Source organism: Thermobia domestica, chromosome 16, assembly GCF_964235325.1.
Source record: "Thermobia domestica chromosome 16, izTheDome1.hap1.1, whole genome shotgun sequence".
In the NCBI taxonomy this organism is placed as follows: Eukaryota; Metazoa; Arthropoda; class Insecta; order Zygentoma; family Lepismatidae; genus Thermobia; species Thermobia domestica.
In genome coordinates, this window is record NC_137469.1 from 28,244,584 (window position 1) to 28,270,412 (window position 25,829).

Sequence of the window (25,829 nt, forward strand, 5' to 3'; positions counted from 1 at the left end):
ATGCCCGTGCTTTTAGGTACTTTTGGGTACCAAATTTCTCAAAAGTAAATCCCCACGTTGAGCGGGTTTGCATAACCAGGCTCCTAACTATGAAAACATTTACGATCACTCTAACTCCAATCATTTCACATATTCAACCTGTTGTATATAAGTTATTAGGACGTAAAATTGAACATAATTTATACGAAAAAGACTTTTATGCATTGCAAGACCTGTAACTGCCAAATATTCACCACAAACTTATAGTCGCATCGACATAAACAAAAAGAAGTGTAGAGCAGGAATCTACTTTACCCAAAAGTCAAAAGAGACTCACTGAAGACATACAAACTGGTTGAGCGGTTTGGGTCACTAGTCTATCAATTAGAAGTTTATGTGTTCAAACCCTGAAGGGAGTGTTCGGTTTTTTCTTTTTTTTTTAAGTGTGTTCCTATTTTCATCAGAGGACTGAGAACATTTCTTTAAATAAATCTTTGGCAACTACTTTTCTCTCAAATTCCATTAGAAGGGAACATTACATGAATTGCAAATCTAAAATCCACAGCTGAGAACAAAATATTATGTTCAATATTTCATTATTATCCTTTGATTTGTAATGAAAAACTAATTATAAGCATTGACGATTTCAGAAGATTCTCCCCCGGTAATTGTCAATATATGAATGAGATAAAACTGATAAAACATTATTAGTCCACTTTGAGCATGATCGAAGATAACTTATAGCCACGAAGGGCGAAATTTATGTCGAAAGAGTCTCAAATTCTCCCACAGGTCATGCCCTGAAATCATCAGTTTGAAAGGTTTCCTTAACAAATAGAATATTACATTTATTTCTCGTTCTACGTTTTGAAATGGAAAAATCATAATTTTAAAGTGAATTACAATACGATAAGCATAAAGATTTATAGAACTAATGAAGTAAATATTCTTGTGTAAGTTATCGATTTCTAATCAGATTAAAACTCGAATATTCGTTTGCATCGCATTTTAAAGTAAATATAGTTCTATATATAGTTCTTACTGGAAAGTATGTTTAACTCCAATTACTTAATCAATATTTTTAATAATATATTTTTATTGTAATACTTTTACTATTCAATGTTGTATACACTACATTTCCCAATGCAAAACCTCGCAAATGTATAGTGGACTAGTGAATATTATCAAATAAATTATCATTTTGTTTACGTAAATACTGCATCGCCTCATTTGAAACTTCGTACTTTAAATAATAATAATAATAATAATAATAATAATAATAATAATAATAATAATAATAATAATAATAATAATAATAATAATAATAAAATCATAGCCATACCTTTATCAGAATTTCAGGCTTAGTCAATAAATGAATTCAACGTGGTCTCTATTCGAACTTCTATTTAATCGAATCCGATAGAAATACAAAGAGAAACTTCGATAAGAGGTAAAAGAAAAATGTTTACCTTGGTGGGACTGGAACTAACCTTTAAGAGTTCCTTTCAATTTACAGACAAATGCCTGAGGCACTTTGTTTCTTTTCTTTAAGTTAACTGATTCACCGAACGTATCTGAGTAACTTGTCTCTATTTTCTACTCGGTTATATACGTTTTACAATCATTTCCGTTAATCATGAACGACAGGAACACGAATACAAAAACATCCAAGAGAATTAATATTCCAAACTCCCCCACCGAGAATCGAACCAGGGACCCCATACACCTTAGGCACACGTGCTAGCCACTAGACCAGCGGGGAAAACAAGTGAAACGCATTTTGTAGTATCTGAAGTTTACACCTATTTCATCCTGCTGTAATAATGTTTACCGTATTCGTTACTTTGAGTAATGATATATGTTATTCATATAGGTTCTATTACATATTCGTTCATAAATATTATATAAATTATCAGAATTATTCATGATCTTCCATGGAAATTCACTGGCGCATGCACAGTAGACAGACAGTGTAATTGAAAGGTGAGTTCAACAGATATCATATATTTCGCAGACATTATTTAATAGCTATGTAGAAGAGATAGCAAAAATGAGTTTTCATAATGAATATGGAATTTCGGTAGGAGATAGAATGATGAGGTGTATACGGTTTGGGGTTGATATGATTGTTGTTGCAGAATCTAAAAAGAAAATTAATAAAATGCAGAAAACTTGAGAAGGGCTTCTGAAGAATGAAATCTTTAAGTTTTACGTCCCACGATTATGCCGGTTAGGCTAAAGGAGACGGTGATGATGAGTAATAATGAAATAGTGGAATGAAGAAAGTGGGAGGAAACGGGAGAACCCCGAGAAAACCCACGCACACGGTGTTTGTCCACCACCAAGTTCACTTGGCGGGGGCTGGGATCGAACCCGGGACCCCAAGCACCAGAGGTGAACGCTCTACCACTGAGCCACCACGGCCCCGCTTCTGAAGAATATGGGATGAAAATAAATGTTAGAAAGACAAAATCCATGGTGATTGAAACGAAGCGATCGTTGTCAAATATAGAAGTAGGAGCGGGAAAAAAACAGGTGACTAGTTTTTGATGTCTGGGTAGTATTATTAGTGATATGACATGCGAACGTGAAATAAAAGCAAGGATAGAAATGGCGAAAGAAGCCTTTAGGATGAAGAAAATACTATTTTGTAGGGCCTTAGAGTTAAAAAAAAAGACTCATAAAATGCTTCGTGTACTGTATTTTACTGTATTTATAGGACAGAAACATGGACATTACGCAGAAATGATGAGAAACAATTGGAGGCTTTCGAAATATGTGCGTGGAGAAGAATGGAGAGAAATAGCTGGGTCGAGAGGAAAACGAATGAGAGGGTTGGAAATGGAAGGAGAAAAATATTATTAAGAAGAGGAAGAGAAACTGGTTGGAATACTAGTTAAGAAGGAACTGTATCATGAGGGATGTGCTAGAGGGTATGGTGGCAGGAAAGAGAGGGAGGGGACGAATTAGACTATATAGAAACATAATTAGGCTATTGGCGATATCAAAACAGAAAAATCGTATGTGAAGATGGAGAGGTTAACAAAAGATTGTGGAGCATGGCAGCTTCTCAGCTGCGGTAAGTGACCCGCTGGTAATGGCGGAATACTTCTGATATAATGATGCTGATGATGCACAGTAGAAACAGAAAGATCCACTTTACTGTCATTGCTAATACGAATCACAATGCAAATTTTTACAAGTTGTCAAAATGCCTAGCTCTAAAGGCTGTAGAGAACTATCTGTTAGTTTGCGAGGATAAATTATAGTCGAGTAAAAGTAGAACAAACTCTCATACAGATTGCTTTGGTTTTGGGCTGTGACGAGAAAGCAGTGAAGAAATTGATTTAGCGGTATGACAAATAATAATAATAATAATAATAATAATAATAATAATAATAATAATAATAATAATAATAATAATAATAATAATAATAATAAAAAATAATGATAATAATAATAATTTATTTCACAATTCATTTCTGCAAGTAGCTTTCGCCCCCTTACTCCCACTTCATGCTTACTCAGGAGGAAGCTGCGTGTCCCCAGGTTGTGAACCACTACTTTCCATTAAAGAATTCTGATAGCCTGTTAGAAATTTGCATTCTCACTAATATCAGTAAACTGCATTCTTCTGTTTCTAGTGCGCATGCACCAGTGAATTTCCATGGAAGATCGTGAATAATTCTGATAATTTATATAATATTTATGAACGAATATGTAATAGAACCTATATGAATAACATATACCATTACTCAAAGTAATGAATACGGTAAACATTATTACAGCAGGATGAAATAGGTGTAAACTTCAGATACTACAAAATGCGTTTCACTTGTTTTCCCCGCTGGTCTAGTGGCTAGCACGTGTGCCTAAGGTGTATGGGGTCCCTGGTTCGATTCTCGGTGGGGGAGTTTGGAATATTAATTCTCTTGGATGTTTTTGTATTCGTGTTCCTGTCGTTCATGATTAACGGAAATGATTGTAAAACGTATATAACCGAGTAGAAAATAGAGACAAGTTACTCAGATACGTTCGGTGAATCAGTTAACTTAAAGAAAAGAAACAAAGTGCCTAAGGCATTTGTCTGTAAATTGAAAGGAACTCTTAAAGGTTAGTTCCAGTCCCACCAAGGTAAACATTTTTCTTTTACCTCTTATCGAAGTTTCTCTTTGTATTTCTATCGGATTCGATTAAATAGAAGTTCGAATAGAGACCACGTTGAATTCATTTATTGACTTAGCCTGAAATTCTGATAAAGGTATGGCTATGATTTTATTATTATTATTATTATTATTATTATTATTATTATTATTATTATTATTATTATTATTATTATTATTATTATTATTTAAAGTACGAAGTTTCAAATGAGGCGATGCAGTATTTACGTAAACAAAATGATAATTTATTTGATAATATTCACTAGTCCACTATACGTTTGCGAGGTTTTGCATTGGGAAATGTAGTGTATACAACATTGAATAGTAAAAGTATTACAATAAAAATATATTATTAAAAATATTGATTAAGTAATTGGAGTTAAACATACTTTCCAGTAAGAATTATATATAGAGAGGATTTACTTTAAAGTGCGATGCAAACGAATATTCGCGTTTTAATCTGGTTAGAAATCGATAACTTACACAAGAATATTTACTTCATTAGTTCTATAAATCTTTATGCTTATCGTATTGTAATTCACTTTAAAATTCCTGCTCCACACTTCTTTTTGTTTATGTCGATACGACTATAAGTTTGTGGTGAATATTTGGCAGTTACAGGTCTTGCAATGCATAAAAGTCTTTTTCGTATAAACTATGTTCAATTTTACGTCCTAATAACTTATATACAACAGGTTGAATATGTGAAATGATTGGGGTTAGAGTGATCGTAAATGTTTTCATAGTTAGGAGCCTGGATATGCAAACCCGCTTAACGTGGGGATTTACTTTTGAGAAATTTGGTACATGGACAGACAACAACCAAAGTTTTTCTTTCGGTGAGCACCAATTTTTACAAAAATTAATGTCGACATTATACAATTGTACAGTGAGAAACAATATTATAATATTACGCTATAGTTAGTTCGTCTATTGGCTGTCTTGCTATGATTAGATCGTACTATTCATCTTCAATGGCAGGGTGTTTGGTAATCATGTTGTAGATTGAGTCCACGATCAAGAGCAATGAATAAGAAAACTGCATATCATGTTTATATATATATATATATATATATATATATATATATATATATATATATATATATATATATATATATATATATATATATATATATATATATATATATATATATATATATATATATATATATATATATATATATATATATATATATACTATTATTTTGAAATTAAATCCTTGAGTTCAGTGTCTCACATTTGTGCTCTGCTTTAGTGCAATTTTATTATCTTCGACAGCGATTAAACTAATCCAACACCGTTTACAATATTCGAATTTCCTGTTAGACTCATGCAGATTGTTACTAGAGCGAGCATGTTAACAGGACAGACAAGTTTTAAAAGAAAAGCATGGCATAACGAAGTTCTTGGGACAGACAAGTTTTAAAAGGAAAGCATAACATAATGAAGTTCACGGGACAGACAAGTTGTAAAAGGAAAGCATAACATAATGAAGTTCACGAGACAAAAAGGAAAGCATAACATAATGAAGTTCACGGGACAGACAAGTTTTAAAAGGAAAGCATAACATAATGAAGTTCACAGGACAGACAAGTTTTAAAAGGAAAGCATAATATAATGAAGTTCCCGGGACAGACAAGTTTTAAAACGAAAGCATAACATAATGAAGTTCACGGGACAGACAAGTTTTAAAAGGAAAGCATAACATAATGAAGTTCACGGGACAAAAAGGAAAGCATAACATAATGAAGTTCTTGGGACTGACAAGTTTTAAAAGGAAAGCATAACATAATGAAGTTCACAGGACAGACAAGTTGTAAAAGGAAAGCATAACATAATGAAGTTCACGGGACAAAAAGGAAAGCATAACATAATGAAGTTCTTGGGACTGACAAGTTTTAAAAGGAAAGCATAACATAATGAAGTTCACGGGACAGACAAGTTTTAAAAGGAAAGCATAACATAATGAAGTTCACGGGACAGACAAGTTTTAAAAGGAAAGTATAACATAATGAAGTTCACGGGACAGACAAGTTTTAAAAGGAAAGTATAACATAGTGAAGTTCACGGGACACACAAGTTTTAAAAGGAAAGCATAACATAACGTAGTTTACGGGACAGACAAGTTGAAAAAAAATAACAACGCAGAGTGAAACAAAGTAATAATGGTTTGGAAGTCTATAATTATCCTACTTTCTGCATGGCAACTCTGACGCTGTGTCTGTCCCACATCCATTTTTTCATTAATGGAATTTACAGGTCCAATAATGCAATATTTGCTTAAACGGATCTCATCTGACAATTCGTTTCCCAGTTATGATCACTTCCGTATCATTCCAATAAAGTTTCATACGGCTATAGTTTGCAGGTGACATATTTCTGGATAGTTGTTCGGTATCTCAAGCTGCTGCTTCTCTCGTTGTCCATTATCCCTATAGGGTCGAAGTTTTATCAAAGATCACGGAGACACTATCCTTTCCATTATGCAACTTAAGATACTCTGGAGCTACCGAGTACAGTGTAACATACAGGATATCATAGTGATTTAGTATTGCCTCACACTGTGAAATTGCGATACACTTCAAGGAATACTTGAATGAGAAAACATCATGTAATAAAAAGTACGATAATATAACCGAAATAAAAATGTTTTACTGTGAAATGAGGAATTAACTCTTTTGGGATTTCCAGTTTTTGAGGTAAATTTGCGACTTTCACTCAAACAGCTATTGTTTCCTTATTAATTATCGTAGAATCGTGATTAATAACACGTCTTTTTCAGAATGGAGCATCCTTTCCAATGGTACCACATACTTGTCCGTATTATACACGATAATCGGAAAAACCCGGAGTGTTTCGAAATTTTTTGCGCCCCTCTGGCCCAGGCCTAGGTTTACGTACGGATCTGAAAATCTCTTGAAAAATATGTAGTTATGTATACAATATGTGTGCAAAATTTCGATCTTATATCTTGAAAACTAAGGACGGATTTTTTTTTTTTTTTGAAATTCTGAAGGTAACCCATTTATACTCTATATACATTGTGTAACGGAAGGTAATACAAATACTGCGGTAGGTGATTGTACGTGACTAGTACATGAAAAAAGTTCATATCAACATATGTCGCGAAACGCCTAGTTTTAGAGTAAATTGGGGAAAGAAGTAACAACGAAAAACACCACGTACGTATTCATCAATTTATTACTACTAATACCATTAATGAAAGTACATGTTTTGGTGAATGTCCAATGCTATGTCCTCAAACGCAGGTGGTAGTGCCTCCAGAAACTGAAGAAAAATATGTCCATTCAGGTTATTGTGTTTGACGATTGGGGCATTGAGTATGTAATTGTGTACCATTGACACACCACACATTAACCAAGAATCTGTGCTGGAAATGGGATTTGTGGGGATGGTGGTATGCGTATTGGTATTACACCAATAATGCTAATTGTAGCTATAATTTATGTCATCTCGCGTAAAAGTATCCCCGTTGGTGAACGCGATATATGGGATTAAGTGCTCATGTTGCGTTACCCACGTACAAAAGGCCATACGTTTCGTCACCATCATGCAGGCTTTATCACGTTGGAAATGGTACGGATGCAGGTCTTTCGTCGCTAATGTTATCCACACTGCCATATAAGACTCGATCTCTCGCCGACATGTTATGCGCCTGGTACTTGTGGGGCTGCGTTCTACACGGATTGCAGTATACACCGAATTGCCGCACGAGGCAGTCTTCTATCTCTCTCAGCATATATAACAGTAGGCACTGTGCCCCATGGTCTCTGATGGACTGGTATTCGTTGGCGAACACACGAATGTTTGGTGTTCGACAGTTTGGAAATCAACACGGTACTCGTTTAGTGGCAGATGACTATTGCCATTGCAGAACCAATACACGAATATTATGTCTGTGCATTCTGCATTTGTAAACACGGTGTGCATGTTTGCCCATTCAACACCCCGCACTGTAACTGTGACACAAACACTCATCTGTCCGCACCCACTCACACAACTGACGCAAAGGACATGGATCTGGAATCAGGGTCTCGCTATTCAGCGTGGAGCACATCTTGACTTACCCAGCAGAAGCCTTCACACTGCATTTGTTCACTTTCGTATGCATTAATGGTACTACTAATAATAAATCAAGGAATATATACGTGGTGTTTTTCGTTGTTCCTCATTTATATAAATTTACTGCGTCATCACTATTTGATTTAGAGTCATCGTTCAAACACCATTTTCTTCAGTATAACGCTTTTCAACGATACCACTCACATGTCTGTATCATACACTTGAATCGGGAAAAACCGGATATTTTTTCTGAAAAAATCACCCCCTCGGAATAATTGCACCCCTTGGGCTCGGGTTCTAGTGCACGTAGGGATCACGTAGGGTAAAAAAAATAGAAATTCTCAAAGGTGCACACAAGCCATATGCAAGTTTCAATCTGATATCTTCAAAACTAAAGACGTAAAAAAAAATTGGAATTTGCCTTAAGAAAAAAATAAGTCACGCTTTTCCTCCCTCACTTGGCGCCGCCAAGTTGACCATCTGGTTCCAAAACGCATCTGTGGTGTTCTTTGGTCCATCTTTGACTTGGTCAAAAAATAAAACGGCTTAAATACCTGTTATAGAACCTAAATAAGCGGTCAAAGACAATACTACGCCATGGTAACAAAAGTTACCATAAATCTTTAAAGGGTTAACAATGACTGAATTTTGAGAAACTTATCGACAACAAACATTTTGGAAGTTTTCGTGAAGTTAAATATACTTCATAATGCACAAAGCTCAACTAATCTCATATGCAGCATCTAGCAACTTGACTGCTGTTTGGTAATGATTGTAAACTTTCCTGTAACGGCTACTGTTTATACTTACTTCGATTGTTCTTTTAGCACTTTTGACGCTGTGTACTGGGCAGTGCAGTACGATAGTAGGAAGAAACCGATGGACGTGTAAAGGTACGTAATATGAATATCAATCGAATTGAGAGGCCTCACGTTCTGAATACCTGTTCCGATCACCAATATAGAAGCGTAGTAGACAGAAACTAAGAAATAAGGATGAAAATTCTTTCTGTAGTCATATTCCAAACCTGCAAACCAACTGGTAGGAATGCACGGTCTGTAAAGAGAACAATCCATCAATTACTATTATTGTATTTGTGTGGCACTGAAAATGAATATAGACAAAGAAACGTATAAAAAAATAATATACTTTTCTTATACAATGTATTCTTTAGGCAAGAGCTTAAAGCCTTAGTGGCGGAAATGTCCAACAAGTCGTATCCTCTTACTAGTGACATTGTAACTTAGTGTGTATCCAACGACGTTTTGGTCCTCGTTACACTGTGATTAATGACTTACACATGTGGGTTCTTTCTTTCTTTCGATATAGAGAAAGGAGAAATGAATATTGACTAACTTACCTGCATATACGGGTCGTTCCTCCTCAACAGAAGAAATATTCTGTTGAAAGTAGGTTGAAAGTGTAAAATAACAAAGCAACACCAAACACTCGGAGTTTCCAGACTACTTTTTTCTTCGCCAAAACATTTACGACATTCCTTTCCTTACTCATGTGACGGAGAAGATCAGCTTTACTCACTTCTCTATTCTCGCCGAGAGCTGCCGTCCAGTTCGAATTTCGCTGGCAACACCGAATTTCGGAGAAAATATTTGTTTCACTACCATGTTGTGGGAGGAGAAGGCTAATAGATCAATTTTCCATACCACCCACTAAGGCCTTTAAGCTTTTGCCTAAAGAGTAAGTCCAATTACACTCTCCAACTCACAAAATGTTACAGGAATAAGACTAGATAATCTTTGTTAATTTGAGGCCAACGAGTTCGAAAAATACTTTGAAATTTGAATATTAATAACTGTGGTTTTCTTATTACAGCCTTGGCCTAAAATTACTGGTTTTAAACTAAATTTTGGCAACAATGCAAGAGCTTATAATATGATTCATAATACTTTATCTTCACTTTTCGGTTACTGTCGCTCCACACGTATCTAGCACGTGATACCTAAATCTTTCCATCTGATAAGTATATTGTAAGGATCCCCACCTTGCACTGTGAGCACATGTTATTCAAACAATACGTGCTATTGTTTATAAGCATCAGAACAGCAAACGATATACAAAACGAGGAAGACACGAAGATTAGCAGGACGGGAACCGAAGAGGAACGAGCCATCCATAAATGGCCTATAAAAGTAGATTCAAAAAAGACTGAGGCATCAGTTGATCACTGATCGCTTAACCTACACCTGCTCTTAAGGTTGTCCTGGGGGAAGTATTACTACCTTGCCTAAAATCCCTGGAGGCTGCGATGAGCGAAGGGGATTCCTAACCACAACCTGAACCTCTGAAGCCTGCCATGAGCTAAGGAGGTTGACGAGAAGTACCGTATCCTGAAGTCACTGCAAGACGCCCTGGAAGCTGCTATGAGCTAATGGGTTTCTAGCAGAAAACATTTCCTTCCTTCACCTCACTGGTCATAACGACATTTAATATATTTACTTTGTATACACAAAGACTATTTCGTAACATTTTGTGGGATAAATTAGGTGAAGGGCTAGAATCCCGGACTGTCATTGTCTCTACCCATACAAATATTACAATATTCAGTTCTTGTATGATTGTGATATTGTGGTTAGTGGCATTGTCATATCCTTCTGTGATAATTGCGTTCTGATGATTTCAGTTGGCATTCTTGTGTTATAGAGAAGTAAAAAAATATTTCGGAAATGTTTCAATATTTCGAATAATTTCTGCTATATTACCAGTGAAGTAAAATTTGCCTCGAAGAAGTGTTCAATTTCACCATCTACAAAAATGGTTGTGCGCATGTGTATTTTAGCTGATAGATAGAGAATCAATACACACACATAAACAAACAAATATGTCCGTCAGCATGACAACAAGGTCGCACTTTTTGGACAGACTGTGTACTCTCTTAACTATTAAACATCATGCAAAATGATTATTTTATTCATGGAAAAGGAGAAGTTATATTTCTTGCTTGGCTCTGAACGTTACGGAGCTGGTGAGAAACTCTGTTCTTTCTTTACCTGCAGCTGTTACTCAGACTTATCGTCGCCGTCGATACACTGTTCAACATATTTTGATCGAAAGTATGTAAATTCTTTGAAATTGCGATTTTTACATTCATTTAAGCATAATATGAAAGGAAATGATAATAGAAGAACTTTTTTAGCTCAGGTTGTGAAAAAAAACGCAATTGTACAACAGTAGCTGTATATATACAAATGTATAAATATTTATAGAACATTTAAGCAAAATCCTTGTAAAAACCTACATTTCACTTTTCTTTTATCTATTTCACTGTGATGTGATAAGCTGGGGAGTTAAGAAGTACCCTAACCTATAGCTTTCTATACCCTTTTACTTTCTTTTTCAAAATTGCGTAAATACCAGTTTCACAGCGATACAGAAAATAAAGTAACCGTGGTCAAGTTAAACATTAACAATTCCGTAATAAGAATCAGTATTAACATCAAAACATGAAAAATATGTACAAATACCTTTTTGTGCAAGAACTACACTGCAATGTAGACAAAAGTTTCAAGTGATCCCTTGTACAGGATTATGTTTATTTTATTTTGAGCGTCTTCGCTTGGCTTGCCTTTTGTAGGTTACATCTGGAGCATCCCTTGCAATAGTCCAACAGTAGTCGGCCAATATGTTAGAACTCCACTTTCCCTCGTGTCTCTTCTCCATGGCTGCAATATCTTGATGGAAACGCTCACCATGTTCGTCACTTACTGCTCCACAATCTTCGGGAAAGAAGTCAGGATGTGAATGAAGAAAGTGGAGTTTCAGAGATATATTGCAACCAAGATTTTCGTAGCACAATAACAACTTTGCTACCAGTTGTTTGTAATTTGTTGCTCGGTGTCTTCCCAAGAACAGTGAACAAATACTCTTCAAGCTTTCCCACGCAGCTTTCTCCTCACCTTGGAGAATTTCGTCGAACTTGTGATCTTTGAATAGTTACCTAATCTGTGGCCCTATGAAAACACCCTCTTTAACTTTGGTATCACTTAATCGAGGGAATTGTCCTCTTAGGTACTTACAGGCCTTATCCTCTTGGTTCATGCTCTTAACAAAACTTTTCATAAGACCTAATTTAATATGTAGAGGGGGAAGCAAAATTCGGTTACGATCTACCAGTGGTTCATGCTGCACATTTTTCACTCCCGGCTGAAGAGTTTCTCTGGTACTCCAATCACTTTTGCGGTAATGAGATCCACGATCTCTACTGTCCCATTCACATATAAAGCAACAATGCTTTGTGTACCCTAACTGCATACCTAGCAACAGTGCTATTACTTTAAGCTCACCACAAATGAGCCACTGAAAATCGTAATATTTAATGGCTTGAAGTAAACGTTTCAAGTTTTCATAAGATTCCTTCATATGAACTGCGTAACCTACAGGAATTGAAGGAAGTTAATTTCCAATATGTAAAAGCAGTGCCTTTAAACTCATCTTGGACGAATCTATAAAGAGCTTCCACTCCGTAGGTTCGTAATTAATTTTAAGTGCCCTCATGAGACAATTTACACCTGTACATGCCACAAGTGTGTCTTCCATAGTAAAAAATGACGTGAACATCTACACTGAAATATTTACTTTTTCCTGCAATAAATTCCATTGCTTTAAGAGTGGCGCTGAAATTTCGGCTTTGCTTTTCGAGAGATCCAAGTCTCTGATTAGATCACTTAGTTCCTCTTGAGTAAGTCTATGTGATTCATATGGAGGTTCTTCTACAACAAACGTAGGGTCCTTCGAAGTACTTGATTCAGGAGCTTCAACTTCTTGATCATCATCAGAAAAAAGATCGTATTCTTTAGGTGGGTCAGGAACAGGTAGTCCTTCTCCATGTGGAACAGGGCGCATTGCAGAAGGAATGTTAGGATAGATCAAGGCCCGTTTCTTCTTCGTGGAAATTTCCTTCTTGACGGAAGGAACCATACAAAAATAACAGTCTCTGATGTGGTCGCTTGGCTCCCTCCAAATCATGGGCACTGCAAAACGCATTGAGCGCCCCTTCCCATTAATCCAATTTCTTAGATTGCTGGCACAAGTGTTACACACAATGTGGGGTGCCCAAGATTTATCTTGGTCTCCAATTTTACAACCAAAGTAATATTGATAAGCTTTTCTTATTAGTGGTGTTATAGTCTGCTTTTGTGAGGAAAATGTCACTTCCCCACACACGTAGCAGAAGCTATCCGCACTGTTTACACAATTTCGCGGCATTTTTGTTTATTGAAATCCTCAAAATGTCACTTGAAATAGTTCCGACAACTATTTAAAAATATACATTCGAAATACCAGTATTTTTGCGTACTTGTAGTTGTATTTTTATGTCCTGCACTACATAAACGTCACACCCAAAACGCTGATAACTGCACTAAACCTGTCTTCTCTAATAATAGCAGAACACTACTGAGATAAGGAACACAATGTATCCAAGCGTTCATATGGTTTCTGCAGTGTTGCCGGATCAGTGTAACATTTTACCCCAAACGAAGCGAATATATTTATTTTTAAAGCGTTATTATTAGACATGCCTGTAAAACGAAAAGTAGAGCTAATATTCGAAAATAACTTTCAAATTCGTGATCAGCACCACAAAATCAATAAGAATTAGCTGATATTGTTCAATTTACATTTTCGTTGTTGAACAGTGTAATACAAAGAAATCATTCATTTGGAACCAAACTCTTATCTCATTAGCAGAGTGCTTTGAAACAGCGAACTTTTTTTCTTTCCCTAGGTGAAGTTACCAACTCATGATTTTCGCTACTGAGACTGTTTTGCATATATTCTTCATAACAACAATTATTAACGTTTGGAAATCTTCTTACACACAAAGTTGTTACAGTGTAAACAGGTTGTGCGTTGAATGCTGCGTTCCCACGCATTAATGTTTCGTTATCTCAACCATCGTGGGAACAGTGCTCGCAGTCTTTATGAGTGCAGACAGAATGGTTAATCTACACACTTGCCGATGTGCACTCCTTTTTACTAAACAGTTTTGTATCGAACTATGAAGTGAAAAATCCATCAGTTATGGACCGAATTCTTAAAGTTGGTCTGCAACACTCGTTTAATTGGAATCTCCAGTTTTTTGCTCCCACAAAACTAAAACACGTGTTGCCAGAGCTATTAAATCTACCACCAGAGACATGACAACCGGGATTTCCCCAGATGTTGGCAGAAGCGAGGAGTTGGCGTCTAGCATTGAGTGAAGGAGTAGCGAAAGTCTCCTGCAGACAAACTTACTTATGTGTTAATATGGGACGGCTATGAAAAGGCATTAAGTATTTGGTGGAATTATAATTAGAGTATCAACTGGAAAAGTGAAGGAAGTGATGTCCCAGTAATTACCTCCTAAAGTGTATCATCTTTGGAGTTGCGGAGCCTCGTCAGAAGTTCGTGTTCCCTCCAATCCCCACACTCATCGTCCCTATTTCGCAGCGAAAGCCCAACGTCAACGTGAAAGGTGATTTAGTGAAAGTGATTATAAATATAACCAAACGGCCACATTCTTAGTGTTTTCATCTACCATATATATATCTACATATATTTTCGTAATATTAAATGTTTTATCTTTCTCAAGTGTGTGCGAAATTTCATTCGCTCAAGCATTTATGCTATATTAAGTTAAAATGTTGTGTGTTGTTAATATCTTTGCGTTTATTTCTTACATACATATATATCTACCCAATAAATAGGAATTCACCCAAGGTAATATTCTCTTTTTTTATTTGAGTGTGTGTGAATCCTTATGGATCGTCGGCTTGCCAGTCACGTATATACAAGTGTGTGTATAAAAGTAAGTATGATTAAACCGGAGTTTCCGAACCACTGAGGCTACTCATGTCAGATCGCTTATTTTATCTGACTACTGTCAATTTGCGCTTGAACAGAACACGAGATCTGACCCAAATTGTTATCAACAGTTTCTTTAGGGAATATGCCGGAAGCCAGTACCCAAGGGAGACGGTAGGTAGCACAAACAAACAAACAAAAGCAGACCCATATATACTGTATTCAAGAGCGAAGAGGTTTTCTTTTTCTACTCCTATCTCCCCATCCCCCTCCCGTCCATTTCCATTTCGACTGATATAATAGTGCTTTCTGCATGTGATCATTCGTTTTTTCCATATGTGAGATGTAGTACCTATCTTTATTCATCAACAATTCACTTAGACATGTGGTAAAGGTGTAACGGGTGTTCAAAATGTGCAATGAAGGTGTAAAGATGGTTGGTAATTGTATGATAGTGAACCCCAGCAGCCCCAACCACGGACAAACCGAGCCAACAAGATTGAGTTAATGAGGAACTTGTTATGGAGAACCGCTAATTAGGTGTGCATGATATCCCTTCCAGACTTAGTATTACTATGGGATCTGTTGATACTATTCTGCATGAAGATCTGAAAGCACGAAAAGTTTCTTCAAGGTGAGTTCCCTGAATGCTGACTGTTGACCACAAGACTGCGTCGTGCTTTCTTTTCCTCATTTGTTACAATTGATTTGCGTGAATCCTGAAAAGCAACAGGAAGAGCAACAATTTAAACACACAGACTCCAGTCTCCTAAGAAATTTGGGTTACTGATGGTGTTCCACAAGTGATTGTGGCTATGTTTTTGTTCAGCAAAGATCACCCTCCTTCAATGTGTTGCAGAGGGCATTACAGTGACATCTGCATCTTTACGAACATGTTTAGAAAACTAATCTCATTTCAACATTGCAAGCAAAACGACCCAAGAAGGTTAGCTTGTGTGCTTTTCCATCAAGTCAATGTTTCTGTTCATTGGATACCCCTAACTTTCTTCGTAACAAGAACTCTAAAGTGATATATCATGCTCACTACTTACCAGGCTCCTTTCCTAGCGATTTTAGATTGTTTTCGACAATGAAGGACACTCTCCGTGCACGCTCATTTTTCAATTAGGCATAAGATATTTTGCAATGATCAAAACACTATCGTAAACAAGCGTTCTTGACCACCATGGAATTGTGGCGTCCACGTTGCGAAAAATCTACCGTTTAAAGGGAGATTACGTCTAGAAGTGGCAGAAGTCTCAACTTTCTAAGATAAATAGTTTGTGTTCGACCTAAACACTACATTCATCTCGTAATTCTAACAGTACACCCACACACACACACACACACACACACACATATATATATATATATATATATATATATATATATATATATATATATATATATATATATATATATATATATATATATATAGGGTGAACGGCAACTATGTGGACAAATTTTACCAGGTGATTCTGGACACCTGTACGAGGAAAAATGTCTTTGGAACATATGCGAGCTGATCAATAGTTTGGGAGATACAGAACGTCGAAAGCGTGGGAAAATTAATTTTTGAGCTTCATTGCACCACTATCCTGAATGACAGAGCTAAGGCGGCAAGGTCACGTTAAAGAAACCGAATCTGCTCTATGATATTTAGTGTTAGAACTTGGTTTGCAGGTATTATCAATAACTTTTCTTTGATGTTAAACTGTGTTATGTGTGGTTGCATAATTGCAGATGTTACAATTAGTGATAATGTGAAATTTACAAAAGATAATACTCATGTACACGACATAACAGCTTAGTGAACCGATAATTAGTCATTTTCTATTAAAACATAACTTCTTTTCTCTTCTCGGTGCTTAAATCAGGGTTTCGATACCCAAGCTTCCTCTATAAAATTCGTTGCGCCGGTACGACTTAACTCTGAAACATGGATAGTTAGATAGAGATTGTACTAGTTCCTGTGATATTTCTTTAACCGCCTTTAATAATATGTCTTCTAGTTTTCTAGCTAGGCAACCTCAAAGTTACATTTTCCGGGTTTTCCGCATCGTATAACTTGGAAACAACGCGGTTTTGGTCCTATGTCCACATGTTTTTCTTTTATTTGTTTAGGTGAGAGGATTTCACCAGTTGATTTTGGCTACTTAATAAATGAACACCCTATATATATATATATATATATATATATATATATATATATATATATATATATATATATATATATATATATATATATATATATATGTTTATGCAATAGGGGTTTAAAATGTGTATTTTAATGTCACTTACTTTGAAAAACAGGCCACCATATAAGCAAATGCTCCTAACAAGTATATACAGTATGACATATAGAACACATATTTAAACATCCTTCTTAATGCAATATTCCTGGTTAAATCGTTTTCCCTTGTACTGAAATAGTCTGCAACCTACGGAGACACAGAAGATAGCAATTAATACCTTGAATTTCTTTACCAATTACGGTTCAATTAATTTTTAAAACAACTAGAATATAAACGAGTTATCAACGTTACAGTAAGATGAAATCTGAGTTTGTTGACCACTATCGGTCCCATTGAAAAGTGACTAACGTACAGAAATCTGTGACTTTAAAATGAAAGAACTGTATTTGTGCTTAAAAAAAATAAATAATAAAAAATAAATAAAATCAGTTTTCAACATAGTTTTCATTTAGCATTATCCATATTGTCTAACACAGGGTTTCCCAACCTGGGAGTCGGGAGGGGTTCATTGGGGGGGGAGGTTCGTGAAGACAAGCGGAAGAAATAAGAGGTTCGTGAAGACAAGCGGAAGAAATAAATATAATTAGAATCTAATACCGATAAATATTTTTAAATATTATTTTGAATTTTGTTCTGTTAAGCATATTTTTGTTTTTATACATACTGTTAAGAGCAACAAAAAGTAAGTCTACTAAATATTTTCAACAGGTGCAGAGTTGTTTAAAAATCAATTTAAATGAAAGAGGTACGATATGACATTAATGAAAACTGCATATTGAAATACCAGTTACATTTTAAAACATTTTTCTGACCAGAACAAAATAAATTATTTAATAACTATACGATTTTTGTTACAGTTTCAAGGACCTAACGTCCTCTTCATCAGACATTGAGATTTCGAAAGAGAAAAAAGAAAGATTATTAGGAAGTGGAAGGAAGCGAGAAGAATAAAGAAAGAACAAGAGGAGAAATTAATGAACTGGACAAGTGGTATAAATATACATGAGCAATGGGAGAAAATATTAGAAGTGATTGAAAAGAAAAATGCATAAGACTATTAGTGCAATTTGAATATTTTCAAATTTCTGTTATTTTATTTTATTTTATTTTATATAAAGATTAATAGAATTGTAAAATTGCATTGACAATTAACATATATTAATAATGTAATTATATGATATTGTTACATATTTTTTATGAGAAAACGTTAATTTTTTTATTATTATTATCTTCACTTAAAACAATGCAATTTTTATATTTCACTTTGAAAAATTTTTGCCTAATTATTTTACATTTAGAATTTAACAAAAAGGAAATTTATAAACGGACATACATAATATAAAAATATAAATTAAATGACAAACCAAAGAACATAAAATAAATTAGACATGCAAAACATTAAAAGAAATATCCTCAACCTGTCATAGATAAAAAGTTAACCGAAATATACAAAATGATGTACAAAGAATCAATGCATTACATAATATACGAAATTCCAGGCAACACTGTGCTGTGCAATGTGATATAATTGAACCTTCATATAGCAGTACTTGATGGTAAATGTGGCTAGCGTGGAACGGATTAACTATTTAAGACAAAAAACTTCTTCCATAATAGGAGCAGAGGGGAATGATTTAAAAATACAAGCTGCGTTTCCCCGCTGAATTGCTAAACTGAGTGTCTGTATTAAAAATTGTTTGCTCCGCGAATCTCCTGTTTTCGCAACCAACTGTGAACCTATTTGTTTCACTAGATTCTTTGCCTCTTTGCTGAAAACACCCATTGTTTCAACAGCAAAGGGAATAAAAAAAATGGTCTTCTTTTAAGCATTTATATTTTAAATGTTTTCGTCTGCACGCCGTTTCTGCCGCACTTCCAGCTTCCTTAGATGTTGATACGATATGAGAAGCTGCAAAAGTATCAACACAAGTGACATCCCATACTAGACATTGCCCATTTTCCCAGGGAATTAACGTGATGTCATCTGGTCTTTTCCCATCATCCCTTGATAAACCTGATGGTTCTAAAATTGAAGGCACGTCTATGCTGGCCAAAGCACGCTTTAGGATATCATTTAATTCAGCGTGACGGGACACTCTGCCTGCGCTTTTGGGACAGCTCAATGGATGCAAACACTTTTCATTGACTTGCTCCCGACAAATGCATGTAAATTTTTTACACATGTTCATGCCAAGGCGTAGAGCAACACAAAGACGAAAAGAATTGTTATCCATGAAAGTTCCAATATTTCTCGATGGAATTGATTGCAACCATGCGCCAGATTCTTTTTCTTGTAAGGCCTTAAAGCGAGCTATATCAAATACATTATCCAAAAGTAACTCTTGTTCAATAATTGATTTTAAGATTATTTTGTCCCAGCTTTTCTGTACTTCTAATATGGATGGTATATCTTGTCCAAATAAAAACTTCCATACGTCAATTGCCTCTATCAAGTGATGAATGACCACATCATCAACGGGAATGTTAAGAATGTTGGAGACGAGTGGTCTCACCCCATAACACGAGGAAACAAAAGCTGGAAGGCTGAGGTCGGAGACTCTGCGGATATTCAAACCTCCGAATCGAATTGGAAGACTAGCTTGTGTCCATTGTATTTGATTCATAGATATATTTACTATAGACTCTAATGCTTTTTTCAGGCACGCATCCATTTGGAGAAGTAGAGATGGCATATACCATGTTGGAGTAGTTCGAAGAAAATATTGTAACTTTGGTATACCCATGCAATTTTTTAGAAGGAAATATGCCAAGTGAGATGGTAAAATTTTTAACCGTTCAATAACAGTTTAAAGCTGATTTAGGTGCTCATTAAAAGCTATTTCGTAACCTGTTTCATGCAGTGGAGCACCTAGAAGAAATAACTGGTTCGCATTAACTGTTCGAAGTCCAGGAAGAAGCTGTTGAAATTGTGATACAATAGTGGTGTCCACTTTTCCAGATGTGAAAAACAGTTCACATTTAGAAGGATTAACTTCTAAACCAATGCGTTTAGACTCTGCTAATAAAATATTCACATCCTGAAAAACGGATTGTGGGGAACCACCCAAAGTACCATCATCCAGATAAAATAATTTTAGTTCAGATGATAATTTGCGAACTATAGGATGGATTGATAAGCTGAAAAGCATTGGGCAAGCGGAATCTCCTTGTTGGCAACCGACCTGGGACAGTATTGTTTTCTCTCCAAAAACCAGCATTGATGGACAAGCATAGCTTTGCCAGAAAAAGGGGTAGGTGGCAGGGAGCTGTTGCTTTATTTCACTTAACATGATATCCCATTCCACCGTATTAAAGGCATTTTTATAATCTATTTTGAGAATGACGTGCTGTGAATTTTCATGGTTCTTGATAAAAGTTCGAGTTGAATGAATAATTGCTTCACATCCTCTTTTCGTTGCGAACCCTAATTGGTTGGGCTGAAAATAGGAAGAGCATTGCTGGTACACACGGGAGCTTAGAAGCCAATCTTCTTAAGGTGCAACCTACAGCTATTGGACGAATTCCGCTTTCTTTCTTACGGGGTGTACAAAGTGTGGCTCCAAAGAATTATTTTCGTATATCTTGAGGCACTCTTCCACACAAAATGAGATTAATTAACCTCGTTAGGTTATCCAATAATATTTCAGCTGCTTCCCCTGCCGATTTGGATAACAGATCCTTTAGATGTTGTGGAAATGAGCCATCAATGCCTGGAGCTGAACCACTGGGAAAACTGTAGATAGCTCTCAAAACCATCTTAGCATCCACCGTTAATACAGGGTCACTTTCCAAAGGAGGATCTGGAAACGAGAGTTCCCTAGATGACATGGGATGATTATTGGTGAGAAGCTTATAGGTCTCCTCGTTCACTGGGGCCAATGTGTTATCTGAACTTAACAATCTAATTGCACCTTTTGTGTCAAAATCCGAAATTTTCGCTGCCACTCTTTTGGAGAGCTCTGATTTTTTCTTCTTTTTGAAGCGATTTGTTGGTGGAGAAGACAAATTTAGGTTTTCTTTCACGAGGTTTGTGAGAGATTTGTTCTTTCTCTCAGTTGGTATATGGAGTCCATAATAAGGGAAACTTAATATTTTTTTCCAGGCAGAGTTGTCATTTTGGTTTACACAGTCTGCGATGATAGAAGCTAACTTCTTCGCAACAGCATATCGAGCTCCTCGGGGAATTCTTTTCAGAATGAAAACATTAGATTTTAACTTTCCCAGTTCTGTCGCAAATTCCTCTACTTCACAATTACTATGAATTTCTAGTTCAGCATGTTTACGAGTGTTGTGAATATTTAATCCTCTTCTTGTTGGAAACGTTTTTAAACATGAAGGACAGGTATGCACAGTGTTTCCCGATAACTGTAAATTAGTTTCCGATATAGTAATATTTGCCATGAAACACTAATTAAACTTTTATAATTATAGCAAATAAATGAAAAATTATTTTTAAATAAAATTGAAATGTCTTTTCCATTGTTGAAGTTCAATCAGTTGAGGAAATGTAACGAATTCTTTCTACGAAAAGTGATAATAACTATACAATTTTTGGACTTAGAATACGATATCACACTAAAACGAAAAAGGCACACTTTTTATCACATTCCCGAATATGTTGGAAAAAGATCATTCATTAAAAACTCACTAAAACTCACTAAACGCGGAGCACTTTTAAAACACGTCTATTCCGATCAACAAAATTTTATATATATAAAAACAACAATTAAAATTATATAAATGAAAATGCTAACTAACGGTTGAGGAAGATGTAAGATTTGCTGTCATCTGTCTTTTCTCAATGTCTGATGAAGAGGACGTTAGGTCCTTGAAACTGTAACAAAAATCGTATAGTTATTAAATAATTCATTTTGTTCTGGTCAGAAAAATGTTTTAAAATGTTATTGTGATTATCCAGAACTATGGAGTATATTTATTATGAAATACCAGGAAGATACAAATGCAACAAAATCGGCATATTGAAATGCAATTAAAATTGAAATGAAATCTTTTATTAAGTTTCAGGTGTCTTCCGATTTAAAACATTCGAGCGAGATACAAGATAGCGGCAATGATAAGCCTGCCCTCTAATAGATGTCTACTCCCTCCCGGTGTCTAATATGTTTTTGTCTTCCATCCCCTTACGCGGTTTACAAATATATTGACATTTTCATACTTGAAATACATTATTCTCGAATATTCTGATCAATCAAGGTTTTGGCTACTGCGCCTGTCTTTACGGACGAAAGCACTTTAACTTTTGCTTACGCTCGTTTCTTGATATTCCGTACTTCGCTGCCAAGTGTGGTAAACAAAGTCGATTTCGACCTCGTAAGTTTTAGTTGTTAGTACAAAAGCACAGGTTGTAAATCGCAAACTTACCTGCCGTATTCTGAGGAGTTTATTGATGTTCAGCAAAGCAATAATACGTTTCTCGTGTCGTGCAGCAAAAAAATCAAGTGGAATAATTGACACAACCTCCACCAAAAACCCTAGTTCTTTGAATCTAGCGAATGCAATCGACTTAATATCTATGACAAAGTCTGTAACAAAGAGAAAATGACATAGGCATATAACTTATAGAGAACTTACTCACTATAGAGTTTCTTATGTTCAATTCACACACAAACAAGAGCATGGAATTGGATTCTGTTTTCTATCAAGGCAAGGAATGCCAATCTAAGTTAGTGATTGGTCCACAATAAGTGGAAATGTGTCACTTCATTTAGTATTCCCGTGCCGTAAGTGTCGGTGGACCACAGACGCGCAACTACCGACATCTCTCCAAAAATTGGCGGCCCCGCAGGGAAGATCCGCGATGTTCTCTTTTGAAAATTATAACACTAGCGCTACGAAACGCCAGTGAACCACAAAATTACTTCCCCGAAAATATGTTAAATCGCCTATATGCGTTATTTCTTTACATTAAGATTAACCTAAAAACACTACAAAAAACAAACCGGGGGTGGGGGTGGGGAAACCACCAACGTTATGATTATCAGCCGTGTGTTCTTCTGACTTTGCCACGAAAGCGATGAAGAAAACCTCGCTTGTATGTAAAGAAGCAAATCGTGGACGTCTTTTTAATTTGGCCAATCAGAGTGCTCCTTTATCCGTGTATATTCGAAGATAACCGTTTGGGATCAGATAAAATGCGTTTGTCATGTAATTTTATAACAAACTTACACCCGTCTATTTACTTTATTTCATAGTTCTCCCATATTCAGTTTCTAATGATCGGTGACTTATAGTACATTTGAACCCAAGACCCCCTGATTTCTAACCTACTGCCTATAACACCAAGACTACGGTCGATATTTCCTAACTTGAGACTTGTGTCATGAAATGATGGTCGGAGAGAGAAAGAACGGAAAGGAAAGTTTGATTTCTTTAAAAAAGGAAACAAACATAGATGCTTTCGGTTTGCCGAACGAAGGCTTAACTAGCCAAGTCTCGTTGAGGACAACCCGTTTAAAGAAATCTTGAATGTGACACAATATTTCTTTTCTGCCATAGAAACCTGTGTCTCTTGGTAGATATTCAATTAATTAGTCTGAAATCAAAAAGGGGCGTCTTTTATGCTAAAATAATACATTGCTACCCGTGAAAAAGACTTTTGTTATTTTTGTTAAGAATATCGTGTCGCAAGTCTACATTGTTTAACCCTTCTTGGAATCGATATTATGAAAAATCAGTTCATACTCTACGCATCCACTTTGTAATTTAGTTATATTTAACAAAGCTATTCAAGTAGGAAATATGAATAAAATAGATATTCACATTTATTTTACTGTTTCAATTCACACAACAAGCTGTAAAAAGATAAAAAAGGAAATCAGAACAAATCTTCATAGCTTAGTACTTAACGTTAATACAACAAAAGTATTCTAACTAATCCCAGATATTACATTAGGTGTCTTGGTTTGAATCTCGGCTACACCTGCTTTATGATTCTTTTTTCTGATGATTGTTAAAAAAAACCATAAATAAAAGGCAAAACTTCAATCATTTCCATTTGGAGTTGACCACGTGATTTTTCTGCTTCAATAGTACGTCGAGCAAACGTTTGTCTAGTGGCGGACATGTAATGGCGACTGCGTTGAAAACAAATCCAGAATATGAGCATTTAGTCTGTCATATAAATAGGTTGGTGTGAAGAAGAAACGAAATTGAGGGCCAAAGTTATAAGAACAACTCAAGTTATTAATATAAACAATGCCAAAGATTTTTTACTTATTTTAAAATAAATACGAAAGACGTTCTCAAAAGAATAAAAATTACGTAGAATTTTGTAAGCGGGGTCAAAGAAACCTAAGGCGAACACACTAAGGACAAATCTTTTACCGCATATTGATCGTGGTTCAGCGGTCAAGGCACTCGGACAGTAATCTGAAGCGGCTCAACAACCTTGCCTACTGGCGGCATATGTACGGCTTGCAGCTTATAACTATATAAAGAACAGAAGGAAAATGTAATTCCTCTGTATAAACGCGCGGCAATTGACGAATCTAGGCTTACTTTTTTCGAGCTTATTGTCTGAACAAATTTCCAAGTTTATGTTAATAGCAGTGTGCCACTGAAACAGCCCGAAAATATTCTCCATCTTGCTGGCATAGGACGTAATATTGAGGTCTCAAATCTTCAGTAATAATAAAATAATAATAATAATAATAATAATAATAATAATAATAATAATAATAATAATAATAATAATAATAATAAACAACCAATGAGCAACTAGTGACTCTATGCGGTGGTCTCACTTCCGTTTGAAAAATTATACCAGCATTGGAACACCAGCAGACGCGACGGAACGCCAATGAATCACAAATTATTCCCCCAAAATGTTAAAACGACAATATGCGTGATTTGTATACATTAAGGCGAGTCTAAAAAAAGCACTTGAAAAAAAAGTGAAAAAAATGTTCGGCATGGGTGCAAACCACCAACATTGTGATTACTAGTCGCGTTCTCTGCCGAATTTGCCACGGAGGCGTTCAAGAAAACACTGCTTGTGGAGTGATAAGTCGTTGAAGTCTTCTTAATTCGGCTAATCAGAGTACTCCTTTAACCGTGTATATTGCACAATAATCGTTTGGGATCACATAAAATGCATTCGCATTGTAATTTTATAACAAAATGGCTTCCGTCTCTTTTTTCATTTCATAGTTCTCCCATATTCACTTTCTAATGATCGACATCAGTTGCATCTAAATTCATACAAGTATACGCACTCATGCCAAGATTTTCAGTTCATGATGCAGAGGCCTGGGTTACTCTTGACCCCCGGAGCTCACTTTAGGAACAATTCATCATGAAAAAATAACATACCTGTGTTTGCTGCGTAAAAGGTGTTAAGTCCAAAATGTTCTAAACATTTGAACTTTAAAAACATTTTGTAATGCTTCGTCGGTAACTATTTATGCAGAGATTTAAAACTCTACTACCCAAATATTAAACAAAACCCCTCCACTAAAGTTTCATGTAGAAAGTATTCTACTGTACGTTTTAAGGAATATAACTAATAAAAATAACTGAACATAAATGA

General features: G+C 35.6%; 1 protein-coding gene across 1 annotated transcript in view; it reads right to left on the reverse strand.

Moving 5' to 3' along the window:
- LOC145672437 (uncharacterized) overlaps positions 1–25,829 on the reverse strand; it is a 273,840-nt gene that overhangs the window by 125,639 nt on the left and 122,372 nt on the right. Inside the window, exons 11-13 of the mRNA XM_081741594.1 lie at positions 22,664–22,824; positions 17,328–17,467; positions 9,036–9,281 (exon numbers count right to left, since the gene is read on the reverse strand). Of these exons, the coding sequence (XP_081597720.1) occupies positions 9,036–9,281; positions 17,328–17,467; positions 22,664–22,824 (547 nt within the window). The remainder of the gene's footprint in view (positions 1–9,035; positions 9,282–17,327; positions 17,468–22,663; positions 22,825–25,829) is intronic.